The 12,786-nt window shown below is 42.6% G+C and overlaps 1 protein-coding gene across 5 annotated transcripts in view; it reads left to right on the top strand.

Moving 5' to 3' along the window:
* Positions 1-12,786, top strand: part of TMTC1 (transmembrane O-mannosyltransferase targeting cadherins 1) — a 261,037-nt gene that overhangs the window by 166,618 nt on the left and 81,633 nt on the right. For all 5 annotated transcript variants that reach the window (XM_059726488.1, XM_014609054.3, XM_059726487.1 and 2 more), the window contains one exon: positions 9,291-9,458. In XM_059726488.1, coding sequence (XP_059582471.1) covers positions 9,291-9,458 — 168 coding nt within the window. The remainder of the gene's footprint in view (positions 1-9,290; positions 9,459-12,786) is intronic.

The following is a 12,786-nucleotide window of genomic DNA, read 5'->3' on the forward strand; positions in this document are numbered from 1 at the left end:
AATCTCATTTCCTTCTACGACCAGGTGACCTATCACCTGGACAAGGGAGATGAGATTGATGTCATATATCTTGACTTCAAAAAAGCCTTCGATCTGGTGTCCCATGATCGTCTCTTGGAGACACTGGCCAATTGTCACCTTGGGTCGTCCACGATCCACTGGCTGGAAAATTGGCTCCAGGGTCGGACCCAGAGGGTAGTAATTGATGGAAGTCACTCATCGTGGTGTCCTGTGACCAGTGGGGTCCCCCAGGGCTCTGTCCTTGGACCCATACTGTTCAACATCTTCATTAATGATGTGGACACTGGAGTCAGAAGCGGACTGGCCAAGTTCGCCGATGACACCAAACTTTGGGGCAAAGCATCCACACCAGAAGACAGGCGGATGATCCAGGCTGACCTGGACAGGCTCAGCAAGTGGGCGGACGAGAATCTGATGGTGTTCAACGCCGATAAATGCAAGGTTCTCCACCTTGGGGAAAAAAAAACCCGCAGCATCCTTATAGGCTCGGCAGTGCTATGTTGGCTAGCACTATGGAAGAAAGAGACTTGGGGGTCATCATTGACCACAAGATGAACATGAGCCTGCAGTGCAATGCTGCGGCTAGTAAAGCGACCAAAATGCTGGCTTGCATCCATAGATGCTTCTCAAGCAAATCCTGGGATGTCATTCTCCCCCTGTACTTGGCCTTAGTGAGGCTGCAGCTGGAGCACTGCATCCAGTTTTGGGCTCCACAATTCAAAAAGGATGTGGAGAAGCTTGAGAGAGTCCAGAGAAGAGCCATGCGCATGATCAGAGGTCAGGGAAGTAGACCCTACGATGACAGGCTGAGAGCCCTGGGGCTCTTTAGCCTGGAAAAGCGCAGGCTCAGGGGTGATCTGATGGCCACCTATAAGTTTATCAGGGGTGACCACCAGTATCTGGGGGAACGTTTGTTCACCAGAGCGCCCCAAGGGATGACGAGGTCGAATGGTCACAAACTACTACAAGATCGTTTCAGGCTGGACATAAGGAAGAATTTCTTTACTGTCAAGCCCCCAAGGTCTGGAACAGCCTGCCACCGGAGGTTGTTCAAGCGCCTTCATTGAACACCTTCAAGATGAAACTGGATGCTCATCTTGCTGGGATCCTGTGACCCCAGCTGACTTCCTGCCCTTTGGGCGGGGGGCTGGACTCGATGATCTTCCGAGGTCCCTTCCAGCCCTAATGTCTATGAAATCTATGAAAGTTGGCCAAGGAAGTATTATACAAGTGTTATACAAGCTTCTCTTTTGATACACTGGATGAGTATGCATAATTTGTTAATTTGATTTGTTTGTTTAATGAGTTCTAATAATCAGATAGATCACAGGAGTTGGCATGTGTAAATATCAACTATATAAATGCTTCTAGGGGCACATCTGGATCAGGTGGATCTACACATGATTGCCAGCTATATCACCATAGCAGCACACTCCCTTGGTATAGCACTTTGTTATGGCAACAGTAATGAAATCTAACCATGCGCCGCATGCAAGGCTCAGTAACCTCCCATACTACACTGTGCTTTCGTGCTACCAAAAGAAAGTACTAAAGCACAGCACTGTAGCAACATTGCCATATGGCAACATGTAGATACACCTTAGGTGTTCTTGCTTTTTATTAGCTGGGAACATCTACAATGTTTGGAGAATGTGTTTGCCTAGAACTTCAAAAAGTAAGGAACTCCCTGAGAATTCCACTAGAAAAACTAAATTGTTGAAAGCCAGTATCTGTGGTAGAAACTGCCACCTTTGGAGAGTCGGGAAGGACTTGATTACTGAGATTAACTTTTTGGAGACTTTATAATGATATTCAGTATCCATAAAGACTGAATAGCTTGACTCAATGGAAGCACCAGCTATTTGTAACTGAAAATGTCTTGTTGTGAGTAATTTATTGCAAACAGTTTTTTAGAAAAAGCAACATAAAAAGTAAGAAACAGTGCAACGAAAATACAGGCATAGTAAACAAAAAATAAATGTTCAGATGCATCCTGAAAGTATCCTTATGGCAAAATAAAATTGTGCCAGTAGGAGAATTGAATGCTGACATGAAAGAAATGCCAGATGCATAACTCATTTTTAGCTGTTTTGCAGTAGTTGCATAGAGCTAGTCCAATGCTTATACTTGGTGGAAAACTTCCAATTTTAAAAAATGGGGCAATATGAACTCCATTTTCACAGTTAAGTTATTTCTATTATGTGAGCTCTTTTTGTATTGTTTTTCCCTACTGAAACAAAATTTAATTTTTAAAAAGGCTATTTTTGACAAGTTTTCAATTTATTGCAGTAGGTGAATGTTTAGAGGCTATACTTTAAACATAGTAGTGGTGTGAATGAAGCCAAATTTAAGAAGTTAAAAACAGACATAAATATTTGCAGGATCAGGGTAAACTTGAATAAATATTATGGCTGACTCCCCCCAGTACTCATTGTGTGGACAAATCTACTGTCATGTTGGTGGGACTTGTCATGTATAAACATTATTTATACAAATAGGGGACCACCCATATTACAAGCTCAAGCAGAGTGAATTGGCCTGGGTTTTTTTGGTGTAGCCCAACTGGGAATTCAGGATGTGGATAAATGAACAATTATACTGTTTTAAAAGGAAGAGGGGGATCTTACCACTCATGACTGTGTGTCAGTACATCTGTTATAATAGTTTTCTTATGCTCCTATCCTGGAATAAATTAAGCTAAAAAATGGTAACTTAACCCTATTTAATTCAGGCATAAGATGTTCTGGTTTAGCTTGTCCTTGCTAGGGGGTCGGAAAGGGCAGATGAAACAGTTGCAGGGGATTCAGTTGAGCCAGAATAAATCCTCCCCCACCCCCAGACTTCAAAGTGGTATAATTATAAATGTACATGCTTAATTCTGCAGCGTGGTCCCATAACAGTGATTAAGGGATTAAATTGAAGAGGTAGGAGGGAAACACTTCAAGCTCCATTCAGTAACACTGCCAAATTACTAAAGAGAAGGACAGACATGTGAGTGGCATCCAGATGCAATTGGAAAACAGAGTTGTTGCTATATAGCTCTGTGGGCATTCAAGCCCTGCTAAAATGGAATACAATCAAAGAGCTCTTGAGTGTGTCTAAATCCCACAGGGACAGAGCTGATCCAGGGAGATTCATGGCAGATCACACTCATGTTTGACATCTTTGCAGTGATAGGGTGCCACCTGGCATCTCAAGAGGAAAGAGCTATAGAAAATTGAAACAAAACATAATAGGAAACCATTAAAAAATCTGTACTTCCCATTCTGATTTCCAGTTGACTTTACCAACCTGTCTTCTTGCACCTGTGATGACATATCTGATATGGAAATTATGTACTTGGGTTGTCCCTTCCCCCATCAAAACAGTCTCAATGGAAATTTGGAATTTCCCTTTCTCCTTTTGCAATTCTAGGTAGAATCCACAGGAATGTCTGGAGATTTTCTCTGTGCTGCCTGGAGAGTTTTCTGAACTGTTGTTTTCCTTTGTTTCAAGGCAAATATACTTAATTCAGGATGTGGCAGCTTCTGGGAACTGCTTTTGTTTTACTGCATTTGGATTGATTATAACTACATTTCCAGAAGTGTCCATTCCATCGTCTTTCCTGAGGAAGCTGCGTAGATTAGGATTAATTCAAATTATGCGCTTTCAGCCTTGATATTAATTTGTGTAGTTACATTTAGAGATTTTGTATATTGTTTCATTTAGAGGTTCATTAAAGTATATAGAAAAATGTCTTTAAAACTTCACATAAAATGCCATTAACAAAGCAATTAAAGATCTTCATTTTTTAGCTCAAAAATATTACATAATAGACTCTAGTTGCAGAGTTAAGCGCATAAATCAGTTCGACGTTGAATAGCAGTTTGCTTCAAAATACAGCGTGCCTTTGAGGGAACTTCTTACTAGTCTTATATAGAATCAGAAAAATACAGAGGAAATGTACCTGAAAATTCTAAGTAATTCAATGAGATAGCAGTGGTAGGCAATTAAAAGCCACTCAGTGTATTCATTTTAACTATGTTTTTATACTTCGTATTGTAGGCTTTTGCATGCGTCAGAAAACATAACCACATAGTTATTACTTTATTGTTGCCATGTAGGTAAAGTAATACAATTAAAACAATAAAGGTGTTCATTATCAGATTAAAGGGATGGTACAAGGTAACTTGGGAGTTGTGTGGCTTCTGATTATATGAATTAGTAGGAATTATACACTAGAAATGAGATCTGTACTGTAATTACATTGTAACCACACTATAATTAATTTACTGGTATTATGAAATCCATTTCAGTTTCCTCTTGTTTTTCAATAAACTCTCTCTTAGCACATTTAAGCAATATAGGCCCTGTGGCTGTCATAATGATAGTGCCTAGGGGAGTGGTTCTCAACCTTTTCAAGGTCTCTCTCAGAAAATGTCAGCTCTTAGTTTTTACTTGCCTTTCGATTACAGAAAAATAGAGCAATTCTTCTATTGCAGATAACTCAGGCTAGAAGTCAGAATATTCTTAAATGGCAGATTCCCATTTGAAATCTCTGTTTTTATCTTGTGAATTATGCTTGTATGCCTCCCACTGATAGCATTGTGTGGCACCGCACAGCACCCTTGAAAGATTATCATGGAAGCCCTGAGTGCCATGGCACCCTGGTTGAGAAGCCTGGACCCATTGGCCCTAATGGGGCCCATCCAGAGAGTAGTGGTGGACGGGTTGTACTCAACATGGCAAGATGTGAGCAGTGGGGTACCCCAGGGCTCGGTCCTCGGGCCTGTACTGTTTAACATCTTCATCAGCGACTTGAACGAGGGGGTGGAAAGCACGCTGTCCAAGTTTGCTGATGACACTAAAATGTGGGGCGAGGTGGACACACTTGAAGGGAGGGAGAGGCTGCAACTAGATTTAGACAGACTACAAAAGTGGGCAGATGAGAAAAGGATGGGGTTCAACGTAGACAAATGCAGGGTGCTGCACCTTGGGAGAAGGAATCCACAGCATACATACAGGCTGGGGAGTTCTCCTCTTGAAAGCACAGAGGCAGAAAGGGATCTTGGAGTCATTACTGACTCCAAGATAAACATGAGCCGCCAATGCCAGACCGCAGCCAGTAAGGCCAGCCATACCTTGTCATGCATCCAAAGGTGCATCTCAAGCTGGTCCAGAGAAGTGATACTCCCCCTCTTTGTGACTTTGGTCAGGCTGCAGTTGGGGTACTGCATCCAGTACTGGGTGCTGCACTTCAAAAGGGATGTGGCCAGCCTGGAGAGGGTTCAGAGGAGGGCCACCCACTTGGTGAGAGGGCAGCAGGACAGGCGCTACGAGGAGAGACTGAAGAACCTGAACCTGTTCAGCCTTATCAAGAGGAGGCTGAGGGGGGACCTGGTGGCTGCCTACAAGCTCATTGAGGGGATCAACAGCAAATAGGCAGAGCCCTTTTCTCCCCAGCACCACCTGGGGTGACAAGGAATAATGGTAATAAGCTGATGGAGACTAGGTTTAAATTAGAGATCAGAAGGCAATATTTTACAGTTAGGGTGGCCAAAATCTGGAACAACTTCCCAGGGAACTGGTCCTCGCCCCTACCTTGGGCAAATTCAAGAGGAGGTTGGATGATCTCCTGTCTGGGGTCTTGTGAACCCAGCATTCATTCTTGCCTGTGGCAGGGGGTCAGGCTAGATGATCTGTTCAGGTCCCTCCTGACCCTATCTACTATGAAACTAAGCAACGGTGAACCTGATTTTGTTAGGTGATGTACAAACGTAGAGAGATATGCCTTGCCCCCAGATCCAGCTGCATTGAAAATGAGTAATACCTTTCTCTAATGGTTTTTAACACTGAACCAGATCTGGTGCAGTTGGGCAGCTACCAGGAGACAGGAGAGGATGAGATAATCCACAGACATTCTTAATGCTACATAGATCAGCACCTGCATGAAAGCTGCAGAACCCCATTCATATGGCATTGCCATTAAGTGGACTAATTAGCTTTGCTCAGTTGGAAAGTTAATTTGCTCACGTGCAGGACCACACTGCTACAGCTTAGCTGATTCTTTTTGGGAGCTAACACATGCAGAGCTACCTTAGATGAGTCTGCAGCATGCCTGACAAAAAAAGTGACTAGAAAGCTAGATCATAAAGCTGTGCATGATGTTGCAGAAAGACTGATTACCATCCCGATACACTGGAAGACTAGTAAGTATGGCAAAAGACCAGCTTGGCTTAGCAGGGAAATCCTCAGTGAGTTAAAACGCAAAAAGGAAGCTTATAAGGAGTGGAAACTTGGACAAACAATGAGGGAGGAGTATAAAAGTATTGTTTGGGCATGCAGGGATGAAATCAGGAAGGCCAAAGCTCAACTGGAATGCAGCTAACAAGGGAGGTGAAGGGTAATGAGAAGGGTTTCTACAAGTATGTCAGCAATAAGAGGAAGATCAGGGAACGTGTGGGTCCCTTACTAAATGGGAGGCAACCTAGTAACAGGATGAAGAAAAAGTCTGGAGTACTCAGTTTTCTTTCTTTTTCATGTTGTGTATTTTCCTTTCCAAATAGCAAAATGTGATATCTTCCATGTTTCAGGGGTGTAGGTTGTAGACATGTTGGTCTAAGGACACAGGCAGACAGGTTCTATTGGTAAATTTGATATCTTTTATTAGACCAAATCAAATAGTTGGAAAAATTCTTCTTAGCAAGCTTTTGGGCATAAACACCCTTTGTCAGGCTGAGGAAGCATCTGCAGATGGTCTGTGCTCTTCCTGGATAGAGTGGTAAAGCAGCCAGTGGCTGCTTTAAAAAGATATCAGATTCACCCAAAGGATCTTGTCTGCCTATGTTCTTAGACCAACATGGCTACAGCTTGCACCCTTGACTTTAGCAAGGCTTTTGATATGATCTTCCACAACTTTCTTGAAAGCAAGCTAAGGAAGTATAGGTTCGATGAATGGTCTGTAAGGTGGATAGAAAACTGGCTCAGATGGTAGTAGTCAATGGCTCGATGTCTAGCTGCCAGCCAGGATCAAGTGGAGTGCCCCAGGGGTCAGTCATGAATCCGGTTTTATTCAATGTTTTCATCAGTGACCTGGAAGATGGGATGGATTGTACCCTTGACAAGTTTGCAGATAACAGCAAGTTGCGGGGAGTAGTAGATACACTGGAGGGTAGGGCTAGGATTCAGAGAGACCTCAGCAAATTGGAGGACTGGACCAAAAGAAATCTCATGAGGTTCAAGAAGGAAACGTGTGAAGTCCTGCACTTAGGATGGAACAATCCCATGCACTAGTACAAGCTGGGGACTGACAGGCTAAGCAGCAGCTCTGCAAAACAGGACCTGGGGGTTATAGTGGATAATAAATGAATATGAGCTAATAGTGTGTCCTTGTTGCAAAGAAGGCTAAAGTATACTGGGCTGCATTAGTAGGAATATTGCCAGCAGATTGAAGGAAGTGATTGTTCCCCTCTATTTAGCACTGGTGAGGCTACATCTGGAGTACTGTGTCCAGTTTTGGGCACCCCACTACAGAAAGGAGAGTAGTAAAGCACTGGAAAAGTCTACCTAGAGATGTTGTGGGATCTCCATCCTTGGAGGTTTTAAGACCCAGCTAGACAAAGCCTTGCCTGGGGTGGTCTAGTTGGGGATGGTCCTGCTTTGAGCAGGTGTTTGGACTAGATGACCTCCTGAGGTCCCTTCCAGCCCTAATTTTCTATGGTTCTGTGTTGGGAGGGGTGGATGGAAGCCTGCTGTGGGGTGGCAGATAGTTGTGTTGAGGGGTAGGCGGATTGTGGTGCTGTGTATGGGGTTGGAGGTAGGCTGTGGTACTATAGAGGTTGAGAACTACGTTGTTCCTCATTAGTTTGATTCTTGAGGAGTAGGGTATTACCAGTATGTAGCCTGAGTACAAATGACGGGATAGTTAATGTCAGAGCTGTTTGGTGTAAAGCACATTGTACACACACAATGTTATTTAAGCTTTGAAAACAGTAATGGCATCAACTCAACACCTTTAAAGTCTGAACACCAGTGGTTCTCAGTATTTTTAGTCTTAAGGCATACCTCATCAGACTTGAAGCCCCCTCCATAACTTTTTGTGAATTAAGCAGCATCTAAAAAACGAATTTATTTATTACAGTGCTTACTACCTTGCAGAGGAGGCAGGCAGGGGAGCGGCTAGGCAGGGAGAGCCTGAGCCTGCCTTTGTGTTTATCTCCTCACTCCTCACTTACCTCAGCCTCTTATCAGCTTAGATCAAGCGTAGTCCTATGCTTGCCTGGCAGGGGAAATACCATGATCACCATGGTGGCTTCCTAGTCTCACCCGGGGAAGATCACTCTGCTGGCATGGTATAGTACCTGCATAAGTAATGCATAGTTAACCTTGGCTTTATGCCCACTTTATAGAAATAGGAGACTCCTCCCTAGCTTGCTCCTAGGGCCTTATGGCTAAGCGCAAGCGAAACTCAGGGGCATCCGAATCCCAAGCTTCCAGGCTTGGGCCTGCAAGAAGGATGCCTGCCAAAGGTTTTGGGAACATCTGAAGCCCCAGATGGTGGTGGAAGAGATCTTGCTGGTAGTAGGACCACTTATGGTTCTGGACTGACTCATGGATTTGGAATGGATTTGGCTAATTTGGCTTGGAATATGGAAAATTAAAAATCTTGCACTTCCTGTGGCACCCCAGGGTACCCTGGCACCCTGCTTGAGAATTACTGCCCTACACGTAAGACAGGGACACTCTCTGTGCAGGACTTAAAAACTCCTAAATTCTAATCCTGCCTCTGAATATCTCTTGCTGGGAACTTGGAAAAGATGCTCAGTTTCTTAGCCTCAGGTTCCTGATCTGTAAAACAGGAATGATAACACTGCTGAAGCTGTGTAGAGAATTCATTAGAGAGCTGTAAGCAACTATATCACTACTAAGTATTACTAGTATTATGATGTAGCAGATTGCTTACCTAAGTATTATAATAACAATACAATGTATACTGCATACACAACTATTTGGGTTGGTCTAATAAAAGATATCAAATTCACCCAAGGAACCTTGTCTGCCTACTGCATACACATACATTCGTCTGGCTGTGTTATTTACAGTGCTTTTATAAACTCACATTGGTTGTGAATTGATTTCAAGGGAAAAAAGAAGGGACTGTTTAGTCCGAATTTGTTTTCCTGAAAAATGAAGTTAATCTAAATAAAGTGGAATGGAATATTGATATAATCTTGTACACAAACTCTAAAACAAAACCTGTAATCTTTTCCCCTCTCTGTTTGCTTTTCCAGCATGGGGTACTGTATCCTTTTTGTTCATGGTTTTAAAAAGCTCTGTACGTGGTTAAATAAATGTGGTGTTACTGCCATGACCCTCTCCGCTCTGCTGCTCCTGCTGCTCTTCTCCTGGAAAACTGTGAAACAGAATGAAATCTGGTTATCAAGAGAATCCCTCTTCAGGTAGGAATGGCCACAGAAAAGAAATTTCTCTTCAACTTTTTAAAACATCGTTTTTTAAAATAAGAAGTGTCTCACATTTTATTGTTGCATGAAATAGATGTTTTTAAAGCAAAATAAGACTTTTACTACTCTTGCATTATTATTATTTATGTTGTCTTTGCTCTTTGTAAAAGAATGACTTATTTTCTACTTCATGAAGTAATTTGTATAATCACTGTATTTGCCTAGGACAAACTTGGATTTTGGCAGTATGATTTTTATAAAATGCTTAAACAGCTCCTTAGACTAGTAGTTAATGTTACTGCCTTCATTAAAAACACCAGTGCATTCATAGTAAATATGAAAGTGTTGAAGGTATTTTAGCAGCATCTTTATAAAGGTAAAAAATAAATACTACAAAGTGTCAAAAATATATTATACTATGTATAATTCTTCTTGGTTTCTGTTTCCTAAACTGCCTTCTTTTATAGCCTTATATATTTCCTATTGAAACAGCCCACTTTGATATGTGTTTTGTTGATAAATGTATTAAATTTACTTCCAGATGTTTTCAACAATTGTCTAATTATTAGGTAATAATTTTAATGTAGGTGATTTGCAAATGGATTATTTATTGTGTAAACTATTGGCCAGAGCAGTTTTATTTTCTCAGCATTAGAGATTATGAAATTACTTCTAGCTTTGTTTTTATAAATCTTTAAATCAATTTTGCAATGTTGAAGCAGATGAAGCTCTGTTAAGGTAAAGTTTAGAAAGATGTGAAATAGGAAATGAATTGTGTAAAAGTGAAGCCACTCCCATCTCCATAAACAGTATTTTCTACTTAAATAATGGAAACCATGGTGATTATGTCCTTGGCTCAGATTCCAATTAATTTCAAGTGCAAGTTTCAGGCCAATCCTTCCATGATTAATGGCAACAATTCAAAAGAAAGCTGTATGGCCTTATGGTTCTTTTACTTTTGAATAGAGAAAAAAACTATAATTGTTTCTGTGTTAATTCAGATCACATCTGTAATACTAAGCACAATTCTAGTCACCCAGAAGTTAGACCAGAACAGATACAGAGGATGGGTACTGGGAAGTTCAGGGAAAACATGCTGAAAAACAAGGAACTCATAGACTATTTTTTATGCAGAATTTGTAGCCAAAATTCATTCCTCTTAACTCCATCACACTTACTGGGATTACACCACAGATGAATTTAGCTCAATCATCTATTCATGCCCACCAATCTTACCCTTGGCTTGTAGTATTTACTCATGAAATCCAGGCTGAATGTCCTGCCAGCGTAGTCACAGCAGCACAGTGACGTATGTTGAATACATTCATTCCTCAGCACATGGGAGCCAGATGTGCTTTACTGTACAGTTCCAATCTAGTGAGTAAAGAGTAGTACATATGCATTAGCTTATCATCAATCTGAGTGGAAACATAAGAATGAGCTTCAGCTTTTTCTTCAGTGTGATCCCATTATGGGTGGAACATATAGGTAGAAGCTGCTAGTCCTGGAGAGGAGCTGATGCCCGCAATTGGATTGCTAAGGGGATCCATCCATGGGGAGCAGTTGCAAGAGACAAAGGAAACATTTTTTTAAAACAGCATTTTATTTTCGATAAGGTTTGTTTGTTTTTTTGGCAGCAAGCCCGCCAAAAATCACAGAACCTGCCGTTTGTCACAGTTTATACCGTGAATTAACTGTACACAACCTGGCAGATTTCACCCGAGGACCAAAATAAACTTGAGCGGTTGACGCTGAAGAACCATGTCCCATTCCAGGCTGAGAGAGGACATAATAGTAGAAGATGAGAGAGAAAATATGGGGGCAAAAGCAACAATTCATCAAAAGTTGCAGCTGGGGACAGGAAGATCAAAGAATAGCAGGAGTTAGGCTAAATACAGACCTACTATATATATTACACTTGAACTATTAAAAGCCCACTGTAGCCAACAAATCAGCTCCTTGCCTTCAACAAATTTATTCTGTGCTATTCCTACATGACTCTCTTCTGGCTCCCTTTATGTTTTCACTTTTTTTTTCCTGTTGTTCCCTGCTTCTTCCTACTTACATCCTTTACTGGTTCCTCCCCTCCCCCCCCCCCTTCCCTCTATATACAGTCTCCCTTTTGCCCACCCCAGATGGGTGTCCCCCTGTACTTCATTTCTAGGACAAGTATCTATGTCAGAGCTCCTTCCCCTGTAGGAAGAAGGCTTTCATCCTCCCTAGAAGCCCAATCTGAAAACTATCCCAAAACCCCATTCCCCTCAAAAGACTCTGCTCCCCATTAATGAATGCATCATTGCCCACCCAGTCTCAGCACAGACATATCTTTCTTTCAACAGTCTAACTCTCCCAGTAACAAGGGATACCTTCTAAGGGCCTTGTTGTAAGTTAATTTTGAGCAACTCCTGGAGCTCTTAGCCCCTGGACTGTCAATACATTAAGTGGCTTGTTATGTGGCACAAAGTTATGCCACTCCAGGACAGGATTCTCTCTTAATCCAAATAACCCAGCTCCTGTTCCATCAAGGTGTGGCCGCTCCCCACAGGTGTGCTGCTCAAGTGGAAGGTGCGACTGCAACTAGCACTAAACCGATCAACATTTGTGTGGCTCACAGTGTAATGTGTAACAAGGCCCTAACACCTGCAGTCCCAAGTACTCACCACTACCATAATCTAGCCATTAGCTGCAGGATAAGCACAATGGAGTCCTAGCAGTCAGCTGAGGGAGCTGATGGAAGTACTAGTGGGCAAGGAAAGAGGGGGTTCCTGTGAGCTCACATCCGCCTGGTTTAGAGCTCCATTATGCAGACTCAACAGGAAGGAAGAGTCTGTGATTCACCTCCCCACTGACACCGAGGGCAAGGGAAAGAGGCAATATAAATCATTGGGATGTAAAGAGATGGAAGACCTGACTTCAGATTATTGAAAGAACATGTGTGCTAAGAAGGCAGCAGTGGAGTGTCAAATCCACATTATCCTAAATTCTTGCAGCAGCAGTCTTCATGGTGCTGCAGCCTAGCAGCACAGATCATCAGGAGGGAAAGGGGTGGGGGGCTGCCAGCAAGATGGCTGTTGCCCCTGCACCTCACCACTGATTGGCTGAGAAGTCTGCCTGCCATGCAGTCCCACCCCTCCACGAATCGGCAGTGGGGGATGGGTCCACATAACAGATAACTCTCACAACCAATCAGTGGTGAGGGGAGAGGCCATTGGGGCACCTTGACCAATTGGAGACATGGCGGGGCTCACCACACTCAGCCCGCAAAAATGATGGCCGGCCTCGAGTTCTGCCCATGAAATCGGCCAGCCGCCTCCTGAAGTTAGGT

This window comes from Alligator mississippiensis, chromosome 4 (assembly GCF_030867095.1).
Source record: "Alligator mississippiensis isolate rAllMis1 chromosome 4, rAllMis1, whole genome shotgun sequence".
NCBI lineage: Eukaryota > Metazoa > Chordata > Crocodylia > Alligatoridae > Alligator > Alligator mississippiensis.